The sequence below is a fragment of the Silene latifolia genome, chromosome 11 (assembly GCF_048544455.1).
Source record: "Silene latifolia isolate original U9 population chromosome 11, ASM4854445v1, whole genome shotgun sequence".
Taxonomy (NCBI): Eukaryota; Viridiplantae; Streptophyta; class Magnoliopsida; order Caryophyllales; family Caryophyllaceae; genus Silene; species Silene latifolia.
The window spans coordinates 163,146,823-163,165,680 of NC_133536.1; the positions used below are offsets into that span (position 1 = coordinate 163,146,823).

The 18,858-nt window shown below is 36.1% G+C and overlaps 1 protein-coding gene across 1 annotated transcript; it reads right to left on the minus strand.

Moving 5' to 3' along the window:
• Window positions 1-1,802: 1,802 nt before the first annotated feature.
• On the minus strand, window positions 1,803-9,018 carry LOC141612033 (elongation factor Tu, mitochondrial). The gene is made up of 12 exons (XM_074430731.1): window positions 8,742-9,018; window positions 7,677-7,752; window positions 7,322-7,414; window positions 7,165-7,239; window positions 6,390-6,494; window positions 6,175-6,265; window positions 5,849-6,054; window positions 5,358-5,441; window positions 5,138-5,203; window positions 4,998-5,060; window positions 3,445-3,685; window positions 1,803-2,237 (listed from the first exon to the last, which is right to left on the minus strand). The coding sequence occupies exons 1-12, from the start codon at window positions 8,918-8,920 to the stop codon at window positions 2,161-2,163; spliced, it is 1,356 nt and encodes a 451-aa protein (XP_074286832.1). The 5' UTR covers window positions 8,921-9,018; the 3' UTR covers window positions 1,803-2,160.
• Window positions 9,019-18,858: the final 9,840 nt, after the last annotated feature.

An 18,858-nucleotide genomic window follows, 5' to 3' on the forward strand; every position in this document is an offset into this window, starting at 1 on the left:
TATCAACGTCCCAAAAAAAAAAAAAAAAAAAAAAAAAAAAAAAAAAAAAAAATCACTACCAGCAACCACGAATCCAACAAAAACCCGAAATTCATACACCCACATTTCATAAATTTACATCAATTACTCAATTAAAAAAACGAATCGAAAATCTGGACAAAATTGAAGATTAAGAAATGAAACCAAATCGGGCGACGTGATTAGAGGATGGTGGCGACGGTTGGTCTATTGGCTGGCTGCAGTGGACGGCGACGTATTGGCAGTGGAGGGGGAGTGGTGGTGCGGTGGTGGGCGACGGAAATGAGAAGAGATTAAGAAGAAAACGGAAATGAGAAGAAAGACCAAGAGGGGGAGTGGTGTTGTAGTTGTGGACGACGACTGTTGCGGTGGTTCGGGGTTATGGAAGCGGCGGTGGTGCGGGTTTGTGGTAGCGGCGGTGGCAGGGATGGTGGCAGTGGTGGTTGAGGGTGTGTGATTTTAACATGTAAAAAGTACTCCGTAGAAGACAGGGGAAAGGGTAAGAGAGAGGGGGGAAAGGGTAGTTATGTCTTTTTTATGAAAAATGTCGACGATTCGTTATAATACGTCGACGACGTTTTGTAACCCGGCTATTTAAAAGGTGTTGTCTATTTAAAAGGTGTTGGATAATTATTGGGCCTCAGGTTAGGGGGAAGTTAGATGATGGTTATGTGAATAATCTTTGGGTTGATGATCCTAATGGTGTGTTTTGATTGAGTGATTTGGAGGAAAAAGTAAGGGAGGGGGAATATGGGATTTAAAATCCCTTGTTTGGATAGGAAATGAGGGTGGAGGGAAATGGAGGGGAGAGAGATTTGGAGGGATCCAATTTTCCTCCTCCAAGCCTAATCAAAATCTTTCCACAATAGATAAGATTTGGAGGGAAATTGTATCCAAACACCCACACCCCATTCCCCCTCCCTTCCCTTCTCTCCCTTTCTCTTCCCCCTCTCCTCCCCTCCCTTTCCCTCCATTTTTGCTATCCAAACACACCCTAAGGGTTACTATATTGGTTCTGGTTATAGTTGGCTGCAGGGTGTGCACCCCCTTGTGCCTTGGTTTCATGATGTGTGGGACAGTTGGTGTGTCCCAAAGCATTCTTTTGTGGGATGGATGATTAAACATGAGGCCCTCAACACTAGAGAGAAGCTGCATCAGATTGGCCTATCTGAAACTAATTGTTGTGTGTTGTGTGAAACTGGATAGAGACGCTTTCCACCTGTTTGCTGATTGTCCTTATAGTAGTACTCAGATATTGGCGAAGGTTGAAGAGTGGCTACAACTCAAGATGGATACTAAGATTAGTCATGTTTCACTGCTGCAAAAACAGGTGTCGGATGACCAGATTGGCCTTATGGTACAATATCTGGCTGGAGAGTAATAGGTGTCATATTGACATGAAACTTACTAGGCCTGAAGTGATTGTGAAGGAAATACAGGGGCTGGTTCTTGCTAGATTGCAGAAATTACTAGTACATCCAGTTTTGAATGTGGACAAAAATTGGCTTCAACATCTGGATATTCTATGTTTGTAAACAGGAATAGGCAGATGTAGAAATTGATGGTTGTAATAGTCATAATGTAATTGTTTTATCCGTTAATCAAAAGCTCACATTTAACCAAAAAAAAGAATAGATTGTTTAATGAATATATTGTAATCAGTTCTATATGATCAATAATTTTTTAATTTCAACAAAGGTCTTCAGTAAACAAAACCTACACACATGTAAAGAAGTACAAAGAGAACTTATAGATGCGCCGAAAAAAAAAAAAAAAAAAAAAACTTCTAACCAAGCCAAACAAGGAACAGCTGGTGTCCTTGTATATATGTCATTTTATTTAGAACAATGGAATCATGTAGGCACTGATAGAAAAGTAACGCGTAATTACAAGGTAAATTACGCTACTGAAACAAAATTATTTTTCAACAATTTTGTAGGTCGAAAAACTCTTGAAAGATGAGCATTTCCTGTGAACTACAAGGTACCGAGTAAATATTGCTTGATGACAGTTTTCTCCTTTGAAACAATTCCTAAATCATACTCTCCATTGTCAATTCAAAAGTAGAAAAATATCCTAGACTTGTCTTCTAAAACGCGGCATCTTGACATAGAACCCCATCTAAAACTTGCTGTGGTTGCTCTACTTGTCGGGTATAACTTTTGAAATCACACCAGCACCAACTGTCCGACCTCCCTCCCTCAAAGCAAATCTTTGCCCTGGATCAATGGTGAGAGAGTTTTTCAAGATGATCAAAGAAATAGACTTGTGTCGCAGTAATATATCAGCAGCAATAGTTGATTAAATGTTTCACTTAAGACAAAAGGTTTTGAATACAAACACAAGCTGTACAGGCAAGATGCATCAACCAAAGCGTACATCAAGCTTTAATGTTTCATGTAATCACGCTTGATGGAAAACCAGGATACCAGTCAAAGATACTATTGCAGCCTCAAGCCTTCTACAGTAATAACGAATCGCAAGCCTCTACATAAAATCAGTATGCCTTTCTAATTCCTCGTTGTAGCAGTTGACATTTTTATTGTTTCATTGTGCAACAGGAGACACATAAAGGTTTTAGAGAAGTTGATATTTATGTATCAACTATCAAAAGGCCAACTGGTTTGTACTTTAGAGGTAATGAGAAGTAAACTGGATTGAAACAACAACAACAACAACAACAACAACAACAACAACAACAACAACAACAACAACAACAACAACAACAACAGAGCCTTAATCCCAAAATGATTTGGGGTCGGCTGACATGAATCATCCTTTAGAACCTTCCATGGGTGAACGCACACCTCAAAATGCGAATAGAAAAGGGAAAATGAAAAACAAAGGGAGAGCGAAAATGTAATGCAAAGTCAAGTTAAACTGAAGGTTTTAAAATCGAATTCCGGATTTTTTTTATAAAAACTTAAAAGTTTAAATCAAGAGAAAAGATTAAAACGATTTTGAAAACCGATATAGAATTAAGGATCCGGAATGCCTTAAAAGTAAACCAAGTAGAATATATAAGAGTGGTTGGTAAAAAAAGTGTAATAAAGGAGAGAAGAACAAATAATTTAATTTTTTAAATTAAATAAAAACACTAAATATATAAGAGTGGTTGGTAAACTGGATTGAAAAAGAAAAAAAAACTTTGAAAACATCTGCACCATACAAAAACGGACATCTTTATGAGATTCGGAGACCTTTCCTTTCTCCACACTGCTTGGTCCATTTGAAAATTCAATAAAACTTACGTGCCTATAGCAACTAGATTTTTTAACAGATTCAAGCCTCAACTTACGTATTTCATTTCAAACGGAATCGTCAAACGAACCAACATCAATTCCTATCTATGCATAAAACTTCAAGAACCAACATATATCATTCGTGCCCCCTCGGAAGTATTGATGAGAATGGAGATACACAAACCTGTTTGAAGAGGAACCGGTAGCATCAATTCAAAAGTAGCAGTGACATTGTCACCGGGTAACACCATCTTTACATCCTCAGGCAACAGAACTGTTCCTGTCACATTTGCAGTTCTCAGATAAAACTGGGGCATGTAGTTATTGACAAAGGCAGTATGACGTCCACCCTCATCCTTAGTAAGGACATATATTTCTGCCTCGAATTTTTTATATGTTGAGCAAGATCCTGGTTTAGCAACCACCTGAAAGGTAAAAGGAGGCGTTAGCGTGTCTCGGATCACCCTCATCATTGAATTAGTAAGCTTCATAAAATTTCAGCAGCCGTACTATTTGGCCATTAAAAAGGATTGAATCCTGTAGTGAAAACATTTTGCCTTTATGCTAAACTAGAGATTCTGACTAAGATGGGTTTTTATTCCTTGACATAATATTAAAGGACATGACAAGAACTTAGACTCAAGCATAAGATAATAGGATTGTTTTAATAAACAAAATGTCGTTTTTTAAACCATTTATCACAAATGGGTTCATGTAGGAACAGACTAAAGTTGTTGTCTCGCTCAGCAATCCCACTACAAAACCATCACAAGTGGCTCAACAACTTTGTCCCACTCATATTGATTTCTTTTTAGCTAAACTTTGGTATAGGCTAACGCTGTTGAGTCAGTCAGCGGTTTGGTAGTAAAATCACTCAGCGAGATAGCAAGCAGCGGCTTTTAGACAAATCCTGCATGGACCCATTCTTATAAATAGTTTCAACAGAAACCTATTCAACAAATACATTTAATTTTAAGCTTTATGTTTTAAAAAATCCAACATATGATCTAAGCATAAACCTCCAACTGTAGAAACTAGCGATTTTTTGTAGGAATTAAGTCTCCATTTTTTGAAGAAATATTCATATTGAATCATAAGGAGTTCAATCAAAATGTAGAATGGTCGTGAAGATAATGTGGCAGATGTAGCAGCTTCTTAATCGTTTGAAAAGTGGTACTCTATGTCCTTCAGTATGGAGGAGTAGCAGGGGTGAATCCCTGATAGGATAATTTAAACATTTAAACAATATCAACCCAATGCCTCAAAGGCCCGTGCCAGTTGCTGGTAAGTGACGTCGGATATATGTGACCTTTCCCAATTTCATCATATATTTCAAAACCAAAGAATCATAATTCTTTGAATCAAGGTAAGTAAATCTAAACTTTGATGCCGCATACAGTGTGGTTTCGGATATTTTTGCAAGTTTTTCTTTGGTTTACACTTACCACCCCACAAAATTTGAAAGATTCTCCACTGCTTAAAGACTTCCACCAATCAACTATTTGAACCATAATCACCATCTTCGCACCCCCACTAAAGAGCACCTTTGTTACTTGGACATGAAAAAAAGAAGGATGGATGATGGTTCTGAGGAGTTCTGCTAAAGCATTTGACAACTGTTGCCCTATGCTAAGAGATGGTCAAACAAATATGAGTAATTGGGTTGCTAATCTAACATTTGTATTTAATTGCACAGAAAATCACAGCACTTGTTCTTCACTAAGTATAGTAATGCACCTGTCCTCGTTGTACATCTTCCCTTTTCAGGCCACGCAGAAGGAGACCCACATTGTCACCCGCCTGATGGACACAAAAGCATGAGTAACTATACATACCACAAAAAAATGTGTAACTCCTAGTAAATTGCAATCAATTACCTCGCCATGATCCAAAATTTTCTTAAACATCTCTACCCCAGTCACTGTGGTTTTCAGCGGACCACCCTATAGCATAGATAGAAGAAACAAATAACTTTAGAAAGAAGTAAGCCTACAGGTAAAAACATGCTCGTAAACTTTGTCAAGTAACATATGGACTTTACATTAAAAATATTACACTCTATTTGTTAGTAGCAAAAATGACAAGGTTAAAAGTTACCTTCATCAAACCCATTATTTCGACCTCCTCCCCAGTTTTGATTTTTCCTTGTTCAATACGGCCAGTCACCACAGTCCCACGTCCCTGAATCATGAAAATTCTAGTGCATGAGATCTAAAACTTTTTATAATTTTAGTTAATTAAAAAAAAAAAAAGTAAAGCACAATCTGAAATAGTGAAATCCATTCACAAATAACACAAATATCCGAACAACAACATTACCCCAGTGCCTCAATGGCTCCCGCAAATTGCGGGGTAAGGGGGGGTCGGATGTACGCAGCCTTACCCTTGTGTTAGCAACACAAAGAGGCTGTTTCCGAAACACAAATATCCGAAGATATCTAAAATTAGTGGAAAAAATTTGTTCCAGCTCTCAAGATTAAGCGTACAAACTAGAAGGTAAAGAGTGACATAACAATTAATACAGGATTATGCAATTATTTTGTTCTGTTTATGGTGTCAACCAAGACCTTAAAAAAGGCCTACTTTACCTGGATTGAGAAAACACCCTCAATGGGCATCAAGAAAGGTTTCTCAAGTTGGCGAACAGGGTCAGGAATATATTCATCCACAGCATCCATAAGTTTTAAAATAGCTTGCCTTCCAATTTCATCATTTGTTCCCTGTAAGGCAGACAGTGCTGAGCCCCTAATGATAGGAATATCGTCACCAGGGAACTTGTAGAAACTGAGAAGTTCTGTAAACAAAAAACAAATGAAAAATGAAAGTTCTCTTTTAAATAATACCTATTAGAAACCACAATGGCTACAATACGTTATCATAAACTCTTTTCTTGTTGATATATCAAAGACCTTACCACGAAGTTCCATTTCAACCAGCTCAAGTAACTCCAAATCATCAACAGCATCTACTTTGTTCAAAAAGCACACCAATGATGGAACACCAACCTAAAGAAAATTAGAGATTCAAAAAAATAATTTTTACCCACTAATATCTTCTTATACGAATCAGAGTGATTGACCTAAAACCAAATGCCAAATATGTTGAAGACTCAAATAACAAGTAAAATACCTGGCGTGCAAGAAGTATATGCTCTTTCGTCTGTGGCATAGGGCCATCAGGAGCAGATACAACAAGAATACCACCATCGATTTGAGCAGCTCCAGTAATCATGTTCTGGAAATCAAACACAAAAAGCACAAACACAAAAGTTCATCACAGCTTACTTCAAACTCCTGAATATTCCATAGGGGAGTTTCTCTCCGGCAAAACTAATCGAAGACTCCTTTCCATTTTTATCGTCCCCTTTCCTCCAAAATTTATTCAAGTGTCCAAACTATTGTCCCCTTTCTAAATTTAGTATGACAAGTGGGTGAATTACCAGTATCATCCCTAATTTTTAACTACCACTTTCTCTATCAAAATGACATTGTCCCCATTCTTTTTAATTGAAGGGGTAGAGTTGTTATTCTACCCTTACTTCTTAAATCCTTCCCAGAATAAAAAGTAAAGACAATAGAGGTGGAATGGAGGGACGACTTTATATAGACTTCAATGTCATAGCAAAGTCCATAGTTGATAAGCCAAAATCTCAAGTTAATGAATCTCTTATGTCTATCAGCAAGATTCTAAGATTTTATTGAAGCCTTATAATGAAGACGTTGAAATAAGAGAACTAGAAATATAATGCAAGCCTTAAAAGCCCAACAAGAAAACAAAGATATACTGCTTACAAGTTGGAAACAAACTATGCACATAAAGAGTCCCCAAAAATAGATCAGCTTGCAAACTAGATGCCCAACAACAATATATATTTTAAAAGCAGAGAATTCATCTCATTACTTACTTTAACATAATCAGCGTGTCCTGGACAATCGACATGGGCATAGTGTCTCTTTGCAGTCTCGTATTCCACATGGGCCTGTGAAAAGATATAACAATTCTCAAGGACAATGAAGCACAAACAAACTTCAGTATAATAGAAAAGGAATCGGCTTACTAACAGTTGAGATGGTGATCCCTCTCTTCTTTTCTTCAGGAGCTTTATCAATTTCGTCGAATGCAACAGCTTTGGCTTTCCCTTCTGCGGCCAAGACCTAGCTAGTAGAAGACGACTATTTTAGTTTCATACAAAGGAAAAACATACAAATCTAACTTAAAAATCAGCAATGCAGTCAACCATACTAACTGGCGCCGTCATCATCATATTCATTGAGCTCATCTAACTCCAACCCTATCGGGTAGAGGGGAGAACGTCAATCCCAAAAACGACGACCAAAAGCACAAGAAAGTAAAACAAAGATTATAAACAAACTAAAATCACCAAACATAGAATATATATACATAATTACATCCCACCTTTGTAATAGCTGCAGTCAATGTTGTCTTTCCGTGGTCGACATGGCCAATGGTTCCAACATTTACATGCGGCTTTCTGTTTCATCAAATAAGACATACGGACAATTTAGAAAGGTAAAGAAAGATAGAGAGAGGGTTCAACATTATGGACGTTTTCTGAGCTCAATTTTATCCCAAAGTTGGCAGTAGTAAGTTCAACATTTGACAGAGAGGTCCACTAAAATGTCGTGACTCGTGACCTAATAAAATGATTCTTGCTTACAATAATTTAACAGCAACGAGGGACAAAATTGTTGAATCTACGAGAACAGATGTAGAAATATTAAATAACCAATGCTCAGCGATGATTATTTGGCAAAATAGGGAACTAATTAAATCATTCATCATGGTTCAAATATAATAATCTGCCAAAAGTAACAACACTTCTGATTTCATGGTGTTGTAGAATCTCAGTTTCTACTACAATGGATTCACTATAAATCACATCCATACGAATCAAAACTAAAGCATTATGGTAGATGGTTTGTTATTTTCGATTCCTCGTTCAAAATGATCAACAAGACGCATATGCTAAAGACGCATTTACCACTCCCATATATTAGGTTAGTTACCGAAAGTTGTTCAAAACGGTTTTTGAGCAAAATGTAAGGCGGTTTACACAACCTTATACAAGGGTTTACTAATGATCAAATCACTGAACAAAATTTGAAAAGCCTTCTAAATAAAAGTCAACTGTGTGCTGAAAATTTCACGATAAAATGTGTAAAATTGACGATTGCAACTAAATATTACGGAGTCAAATCTCGAAAATCTGCGGAACACCTAAAATCGCCATTTCTTTCATTAATTCCCGAAACAATGAAAATCAAATCGAAATGACAGCTAAACACAGCATAGGAGCATTATACACAGATTGAAATCATACGAATCACATCGGAGAAACATTAATCAAATTCAAATAACAAAATTCCAATCGAACAATCACAAATAAAACAGATCATATCTTCATTAGTACCAATACAGATAAATTAAGAAATTAACAACGAAAAAAGAAGAAAATCTTACGTTCGAGTAAAAGTGGCCATAGATCGTAAGAAGGATAAACTGGAAGAAGAATCATGAGTAGAAATGGAGGGAGAAGAGGAGATGAGAGCACGGCAAGTGGAAGAGTATAAGTTGATTTGCTGCGAACAGAATGTAAGCAACTGCTTGGAATTAGGGTTTCGAAGGAGTATGGACGCCATTGTTGCTTTCAAGAGAGAGAAAATAATCAAGGTTGAGGCGATTTTATCAGAAGTAAACAAGTGATATTGACACAAGGGTTTTAGAAGAGTGAGTGAACAAGGGTTTTACACTTCTTTAGTCTCCTTTCCTATTATCCAATCATCGCAAACGATCCACAAACTTGTCAAAACGGGTCGGGTTGGGACTCGGGGTTGGCTTAGGTACATGATTTGGAATTTTCCGCAAGTTGAATCCTCCATGAATACTTTAGTATTGCTAATTTGCCATGTCTGAATTCCACCTCGCGTAATAAATTGAATGTATTGGTAATTGCTTGACATATGGATACGGTGCTTAACTTAGCTTTGTCATGGTCATGCATATCTTTGTCTCTTGTGGCGATTCGTGTCTATTGTACTGTGGTTGTTCACTTATTCTAGCAACGACTATTGAATTAGACCCTAATTAAATTATTTGATTATATATAATTTTTCTATATACATAGAGTAGAGTATATAGATTAAAATATTTTTAATGTCAAGTAATTCAAAATTTTATTAGTTAGAGAATAGCCACAGCATCTTTAATTAATTAACATTTTATTTTGGAATCACGTGTGGAAACTAGACATTATTTAAAACAATTGTTTCTAATTCCTTTTTCACCGTTTTTAAATCGAAATGGGTTGGTTAGGGTTTACAATCCCGATAAAACAACTAGTTTAGAACTCATACAATAAATGCACGGTATATTTAATTTTGTTATTTTTAATAAGATACTAGATTTAATGCTCGTGCGATGCACGGGCCATTTTGTAGTGTTCTATCGTCTACGATAGTGAAAACGAAATTTCTTTTTAAGGGTATAATTTAAAATTCTTGTTAAATATATCATTTACTTTTTAAAAAAAATTGATATTTTCTCCTGTCAATTTGTAATTGTAGTGTCCTATGATTATGATATAATATTCTAAGGCCCCATTCTTTTGGACTTAGTTTTGAAGAACGAAACTGAACATATAGGAGCTTAACTTTTCGAAATTGGATATGTAAAAGCTGCAATGAATTTATAGGGGTTTAACTCATCTGAACTAGATGTATAAGAGTTTCACTGGACTTATAGGAGCTTAACTTAAAGAAAAATGGGTTTGAATTTTCTGAACTGAACTTATAAAAGTTGAACTAAACTTATAGGAGCTTAAAATTTTTAAACTGAGCTTATAGGAGCTTAAATTTTCTCAATTGAACTTATAAGAGCTGAGTTGAACAGAAATTGAAAGGAGTGACTTTAAGGCCCTGTTCTTTTGGACTTAATTTCAGTTTAGTTTAGTTTAGTTTAGTTCAGTTCAATTCAGTTCAGTTCGATTCAGTTCAATTCAGTTCAGTTCAGTTCAACTATATTATTGTAATTATTATTAGTATTGTAATTATTATTACTATCGTTATTATTATTATTATTATTGTTGTTGTTGTTGTTGTTGTTGTTGTTGTTGTTGTTGTTGTTGTTGTTGTTGTTGTTGTTGTTGTTGTTGTGTTATTATTATTATTATTATTATTATTATTATTATTATTATTATTATTATTATTATTATTATTATTATTATTATTATTATTATTATTATTATTATTATTATTATTATTATTATTATTATTATTATTATTATTATTATTATTATCGTCATTAAATTGCCCCGTTCTTTGAAATATATATAAATAGACAGCAGTGTGTAATAACGAAATTTTTAGTTCAGACATAGGAGTCATGATAAAATAAAAATAAAAAATTATTAATGTCAATACATCAAATGCTTGCAATTGTGAAAAATGTTTAGATTCAACGCAAATTACAAAATTTAGTTATTCGGATCATCTACTTCCATATGTTCTTCTTCGTTGTCATTTTGCGACACTCCATCTTCATGCTCTTCGGGATTGTTATCTTTCCAAATAGCTTTAGCTATATCCATACTCACTTTAGACATAAGGCTCATTCGATCTTTATCATCCAAATTTGTATCTGTTCTCCCAATAACTGCATCATGTTGTTCAATTGGGATACCAAACTTATGCATTCGTATGAAATTATGAAGTGTGAAACATGAAACGATAATTGACATCTGATACTTTGGTAACATCTGGGGCATAGTTTTCAGCACCTTCCACCTTTGCTTCAATTGACCAAACGCACATTCAACTTTCATTCTTAATGAAGAATGTCGGTAATTTAAATGTTCTAACATTCCTATAGGTGGTCCGTGCTTAAATTCCGGCAAATGGGATCTGACGTTGGGATCGCAAATAGGAGATAAATATCCAATAGTATTAAGATATCCGGAGTCCACCAAATAGTACTTACCTACAAAGTAAAATAAAAATTGCGTGAGAATCGCAAAATAATGAGCTATAAACAAATAAAGAAAATTAGTTAATACTTACCTTCAGGTGGATGAAGAAAAACATATTTTGAGGCAGTTAGAGAATCTCGCCATACTGTAAGATCATGGGCACTCCCTTCCCAACCCACGTTGATAAATGTAAAAATCCTATCAAATGAACAACAACCCAACACATTCCAGGTCTTACGACCATTGCGCATTTCGAAATGGTGTACCAAAGACGATCACTAATAATCGCTTCTATATGCGTTCCATCTATGGCACCAATAGCATCCTAAATAATAGTAGTAATAGAGATGTTAAAACTCAAAGACATAAGGTAGTAAAAAAAAATATAAAAAAATAGCTAAATGCACGAGGTATAATATTACCTTGAAATAAGGCCAATAAAGTGAGTTATTTTCTACCTCCGGAGGCACCTCAAGTAGATCGCGGTGTGGTCTAATTATATCATGTGACAATATAACCAAGGCATCCAACACTTTTTTAAAATACACACATATTGTAGATATGGAATTCTTGAATCTATCAGTAACATCACGATAGGAAGAGCCTCTGGCCAATATGTATAAACAAATACCTTTTTGTTCGTCCACTTTTATATACTTACCATCAACTAACAAATTCCTTTCAATCATCAAATCTACAAGTTGTAGAAACATTACCCTATCAAGTCGTAGTTGTTCAAAACATGATGTAGCGTTTTCATTCAACAACCTGTGAATGTATTCAACTGCACTTTCCCCTCTTTCTCTTCTAGGCCGCCTACTTGATGATGTTCGTTGTATACTAGCATCACTTGGTACAAGTGATCTTCACAATTCTTCTAATGCAATAATTATAGATGCACGTCTAACATTATCCATTCTACACTAGAACAATTAAAACACAATTATATCAAGTTCAATTATTTTGATATTAAAGTTCAAATATCTTAACCACAAAGTTCAAACATATGAAAATGAAAAGTTCAAACACCTGAAAATGAAAGGTTCAAAAACACAAACTTGAAACTACAAAGTGCTTACTAAAACAAACTAGTAAGGCGAGTGAATAATGTGGGAAATATCGGTATACTTTATCAAGAATTCGGATTATAACGAAATTATAATTATGAAAATACGAGTCATAAATGAAATTACATAAACAAAAGTAGAGATTAGAATCAACCTTTGGTCCTAACAATTTGGCCTAAGAACAACATCGAGATCGATATTCTCCTAATTGTTGCACCCAAAATGCTATGAGAAATGCCTCTTTTCTTTGCTAGAATAGATCCCTAAAATTGTTAATTATTTTTAGGGTTTTTTTTGTGATGAGAGAATTAGGTCAAAAAGGAAGTGAGGAAAAATGATCTCTCCTCTCCCCTTAAAACCGTCCAAAGAGAGGAATTAGAGGAGATATTTTTCTCCTCTTTTTCCTCTTATTCGGTTTGACCAACCACCAAAATAAGGAGGAAATCTTCTTATTTTAGGTTGTTGTCAAAAATGTATAAAATGTGTATTCTTTATCAATTGTCATTTATGTCGTCCTGTATTAATAAGTCCACACACTTAATACCGGTCCGTCATCATTTATTATGACAATATCTTATAATATACATTAACTATAAATATCGCATATTTATAATTTGCTTATTAAATATAACCGTTTACGTTTAATTACGAATTAACATCTTAATTCGTTTAAGCTAACATTATATACAATAATTAAATATAACAGTTTATATTCAATTTTACGAATTGACAATTAATTCGTTTCAGCTGATATTAAAATTATATTAAATAATCGTCTCATCATCACATTGACTAACCTTTTAGTCAAATACATGGACTAACCTTTTAGTCATATAAGGCATCAATGTGATTATATTTTCATACAATCACATCTCTCAAACACATTCTTTAGGTGTGACTTTTAGGGACCAGTTGATCACCGCCATCAGTATGATAATAACGTCAAACTTCTAGCAAGCCAACCGTTATTAAGTAAACGTTAATCAACTGATAAAATACTAAGTATACCCTTATGAACCTATAAGAGATTTATATATGTTATCACACTAACTGTGGATGACACAAGCTCCAACAAACTCCCACTTGTTCTCACAAGTGTGTGTGCGATAACCGATTCTCATATCCTAAAATTTCTCCCATTCAATGTAAAACAATTTGCAAAATCCGTATTCACAAAGGTCGTATTTTACAAGTGATCAATATCAAGAGTGGTTTTCCCGACTAGAGAGTAACTTAACTGATAAACGAATCATCATTCGAGCATGGCTATGCATTTCAGTTACAACTCCTCGAGTGGCCCTGAAAAATAACTAAACCTGATAAAGGTTGGATATTTTCTTCAACTCGAATCCTGCAGATATAAGCACAGTATGAAATGACCCAGTGAAAATCTGCTTAGTCTCCTGTTACGGTCGACCATGAGAAAGAAACCAAAGTCACCCAAAAACTGCCTTAATCTCAAGAGACAGTCGATAGTCAAAAGAATCGACTCTAGGCACACAATGGACGTCCAATCCACGACCTGGCACCGAATGTTTTTAAACATTTAGGACTCCATTACGTTGTCACAATTATTCTACGAGGTATCGTTATAACTCGCATTTGTGATCGATCAACCAACTGTTTGTCTTATGGCTCGTTGAACCCACCATCAATCAACTTCACAATATAATAGCCAGAGTTATCAGCTCATGTAGGCGATTACGGACCAAAATAAATATAATGTAATTCAGTTCACTTTGTGGCGTTCAATGTTGTCGTACAATCCACATGAAAAACAAAATATGAAATAAAACGATGAAGTTATAAATAGCATATGAAAAGAAAACGTATCGAATTCATAAGCAACTAGTATAACTCAGGAACACGTTTAATTCCCATGGAAATAACGTGCCCTTCATGCTTATCATATTTCAATGGTTTAGTGAGAGGGTCCGCGATGTTGTCATCCGAAACAATCTTGTCAATCACTATCTCCTCTTGCTCCACGTAATCACGGATCAGGTGAGCCTTCCGATGTACATGTCTAGACTTGTTTCTAGACTTAGGCTCCTTATCCTGGAAGATGACACCTCTATTGTCACAATAGATAGTGATTGGGTCATTCGAACTATGAACTATGGTTAGTCCTTGTAAGAATTGACGCATCCATATAGCTTCCTTTGCTGCTTCTGAAGCGGCATAGTACTCGGATTCAGTAGTGGAATCTGCTACAACATCCTGTTTGGAACTCTTCCAGCTGACCGCAGCACCATTAAGAGTAAAGACGAATCCAGACTGAGATTTTGAATCATCTCGATCTGTTTGGAAGCTAGCATCTGCGTAACCGATTGCACATAGCTTAGTATCTCCTCCATAAGTCAATACCCAATCATTAGTCCTCCGTAGGTACTTAAGGATGTTTTTAACAGCTATCCAGTGTGTTTCACCTGGATTGCCTTGGTACCGACTCGTCATACTCAATGCATATGCCACGTCTAGGCGTGTGCATATCATGGCATACATGATTGATCCTATGGCTGATGCATAAGGAACACGACTCATGCGTTCGACCCCTTCAGGTGTCGTGGGTGACTGAGACTTGCTCAAATGCTGTTGGGGCCGGTGTCCTCTACAAGTTAGTGCAATAACATTTAAATCTCTAAAAGGATCAAAGGGCATACTTTTGGTATTATTATCAGTTGATCCACGTTTATCAATAACGGTTGGCTTGCTAGATAAGTTTGACGTTATTGTCATACAGATGGCGGTGATCAACTGGTTCCTAAAAGTCACACCTATAGGATACGTTTGAGAGATGTGACGGTATGAAAATACAGTCATGTTGATGCCTAATATGACTAACCAGTTAGTCGAGTTATTGACTAGTAATTAGTCAAACGCGATGTTGAGATAATTATTTAATACGGATTAAATAATAATGGCTAAGACGAATTAAGCAGTTAATTCGTAAATTGAATATAAACGATTTATATTTAATTAATGTATATTGAATTAATTAATTATACAAAATTGTCTTTGTCGGACAAGTATTAATATATCGACTGAGTCATGTTGCTAGTTGATATTTTAATAACCGATAACCGATGACAATTTATAATAAAACCGCGTCGTATACATTTTAGCGAGACGAGTCGGATCACGAGTCAAAATAAGGAGAAAGTGGAAAGCCCACTCTCTCCTCTTGAGACCATGGGATCGAGGCTAACAAAAGAGAGGCTCTCTCTCTTTTGTAACCTAAGCAATTCATTTGTCTCAAAACTAGGGTTTTGGAAAAATTCCTCTGAAACCTAGATCTCACATCTAGCAAAACTCACAACAAATTCTCTCGATATTGCAAGGCAATTAGAGAATACTTTCTAGCAAAAGGGGCATAGTCTCAGACGGTCTTGGGTGCAACAATTAGGAGGAAATCTGCGTTGATTTCTGTTCATTTTGCCGAATTGCACTAGGACCCGAGGTTGATTCTTTACCTTTATCGTTTCTCTTGTATTTATGTTTTATGACCATAATTCACATGTAAATTTGCGTTATAATCCTTAAAATTTAAGGGAATTTTACGGATATTTCCCTACAAGTGGTATCAGAGCGAGGCCACGTAAATTTTCATTGTGATTTTTCATAAATCGATTTGAAACGATTTTGTTTTTGCATAAAAACCGTGCGGCTGGTATATATTTTTTTTTACACGGCTGAATTTTTGTGCATTGAAAACCGTGCCATGTGATACACGGCTGATTTGTTTTTGCATATTGTTATTTTACTAGATCATTATAGCAATATGTTAAAGTTTTGCAACTTGTTGATTTAATTTTACATGAATTAGATCATTTTTGAAATGGTTTTGTTTCGACAAATCTGTTTTCACGAGGGTTTTAAGTTTTCAGAACTATTTTGTCTCGATCGAGTGGATTTCTTATCGATCGAGAACTTTTCTGTCATGTTTTTACTCGATCGAGTACATGTTTAACTCGATCGAACTATTTAAAAACCCCCCACTGCTCGATCGAGAAGTCCTCGTACTCGATCGAGCAGTATTGCTAATATGAGTCCTCGATCGACCTCGAGTCCTGTCGATCGAGTACTTAATGTTTGGCAACCTCTCGATCGAATGGCAGCTTCATTCGATCGACCCTTTTTGTTCCTCGATCGAGAACTTTTGTCCCTGGATCGAGGGATTTCGTTTTGGCAGCATTGAATTTTATTCTTTTTGTTTTAAATTCTCTTTTGGCCATAAAATGTACATCATACGGATGTTGTACACTCGCTTGATAGTGAAACGGTTCACTCACGTACCATATAGTTATTTTAAAGCGTATTTAAAGTAACAGATTGTAATGGATTAAAATTAAACTGATAGAAGCGGTTTTATCACATAATTTTAATCATTAAAAGGTGGTTTGGATAAATTTAACATAATTACGGAATTATGTCACGAATAAATTTGTTTTTAGTTGATGCATTTCATTTATCGTTATTTTGAATGTTTTGAATGCTTACATTACGTATTTATTTATTTTACAATCAGTTGTAACTTAGTGTGGCCTTAGTAGAACGTGTTACCGTAATGATGGAACACGGTCTTGGTTGTATTTTGAGATCTCGTATCTCCATTTTTATTTTTCCCTTGTAATTACAGTTTTTATTTATAATGTAAATAGGTTTATATTTTGTAAATTTTAATTGTAATTTTGAGAAGACTAAAGATGGAGATCGGATGCTCACTCCCGCTGCATGGACAAAGATGGAACATCAAGACAAGCTTCTCGGGTCCAACGGTGGATTCCAAAGTTGTATTATGTTCTTTTTACTAGGATAGGCCACACTAGGAATTTTATTTACGTATTGCTTTCTTTTATTTATTTTCTTGTAACGATAGTGTGCATCATATTCCGCCTAAAAACCAAACCACCTAATTTATTGCATGAAAACTGACTCATATAGAGGTCACGCGTTAGTTTTCTATGACATTCTTATGTCACACGATCTTTTAAGCCATCACCTCAGTTAATTCATTCTCGTAATGCTAGTTATTTGTTCACTTAAAATGAATTAAAAACTAAGTTGATGGGATCTTCCTCGTATAACCAAAAATTGAGAATAGTCTTTATAGGTCAAACTCCAATGAATCCCTTCTTCGTCGGTAGGCATAATATGACCCCTTCTACGTCGGGTAAGTTGGAACTGATTGACTTATTTTATCTCAACACTATGGTCACTCGTACGATCCTGTGATTATGGTGGACTATAGATAGGATTTACGGAAATCTATCGACCAAGAGTTCTTACGGAAGAACTAGCTAAACAGTTGGCTTATCAATTTACGGAAATTGAGTCTTGGGATCACTTGTATTATTCTTGAGGGAGATCAATTATGCAAGTGCTATGAGTCTACACGTTAAAAATGAATTTTAAATAGACTTAAATCACCTCGATGAGTTGCTTATTTCGTTTTTGTTTTTCTTTCTTTTTCAGCGTAGATCACGATTTTTAAACTGCTAATAACTTAATGGCTGGCATCCTTGATGACCCAATGCCAAGTGCCACATTGGACCGTGAGTCCTGGCTTCGGATCTTCATGAATCAGATGAATCAGTCTACTAGACTGAAGAATGATGGATCAAACTTCGCGGAATGGGAGGCGGCATTACGGAATGCTGCCACTGCTGACGGGAAGCTCAAGTACTTGACTGAGCCCCTCCCGCCAGCCCCAGGCCCCACGGCTCGAGTTAACGAGGTCTCCACGTATAGCGACTTCGTCATGGAAGCGGGTGCGATTAAAAACGTACTCATTTTTGCAATGGAATCCAATTTGCAGAAACGCTTCATAGCCCAAGGTGCAAACAAGATTTTCACCATGCTCACTAAGGAATTCTCGAAAGCACCGAGAATCGTGACCTATGAGCATACCACTCGCTTCTTTGATGCGAGACTCCAGAAGGGCCAACCGGTTAGCCCACACATTCTCAGCATGATTGAGAATATCGAGAGACTGGAGGCGCTTGATTGTAAAATCAACGAGAACATTGTGATTGACCGCATGCTTCATTCACTCCACGATGGTTTTGCGCTCTTTAGAGCCAATTACTATATGAATGATTTGAAGAAAAGTCCCCATGAATCGCACTCCTTCTCGTACAGACCGAGAAGGACATGAAGTTCAGTGGGAGCATGAAACAAGATGTTCTCGTTGTGACAAACAAGGGCAAGGGTAAGGGCAAAGCTCAAGCGGACCTAGCAGAGGCAAACCGAAGTTCAAGAAGTCGTGGTCGGGTAAGAGTGGGCCTGGTGAGGCAAGTAACTCATCAGGCGCGACAAAGAGCAAGACCGAAAACATGGAATGCCATCATTGCCACAATACTGGGCATTGGAGGCGTACATGTCCTGTTTATCATGAGGACATAAAAGCAGGTCGCGTTAAACCTGTTGGTATGTCTTCTTCTTCTACTTTTATTCATATGATTGAGATTAACCACGCAAGTTACGGAACTTGGGTACTAGATACTTGGCTGTGGTTCTCATCTGTGTAATCATGTGCGGGGGCTCC

Bases quoted from the DNA above. Each gene is read 5' to 3' on its own strand.
- LOC141612033 (XM_074430731.1), bottom strand. From the start codon at position 8,920: ATGGCGTCCATACTCCTTCGAAACCCTAATTCCAAGCAGTTGCTTACA. The intron at 7,415-7,676 runs GTGGGATGTAAT...TCTACTAGCTAG, and splicing joins TGACTGCAGCTATTACAAAG to GTCTTGGCCGCAGAAGGGAA. The intron at 7,240-7,321 runs GTTAGTAAGCCG...ATCTTTTCACAG, and splicing joins GAGGGATCACCATCTCAACT to GCCCATGTGGAATACGAGAC.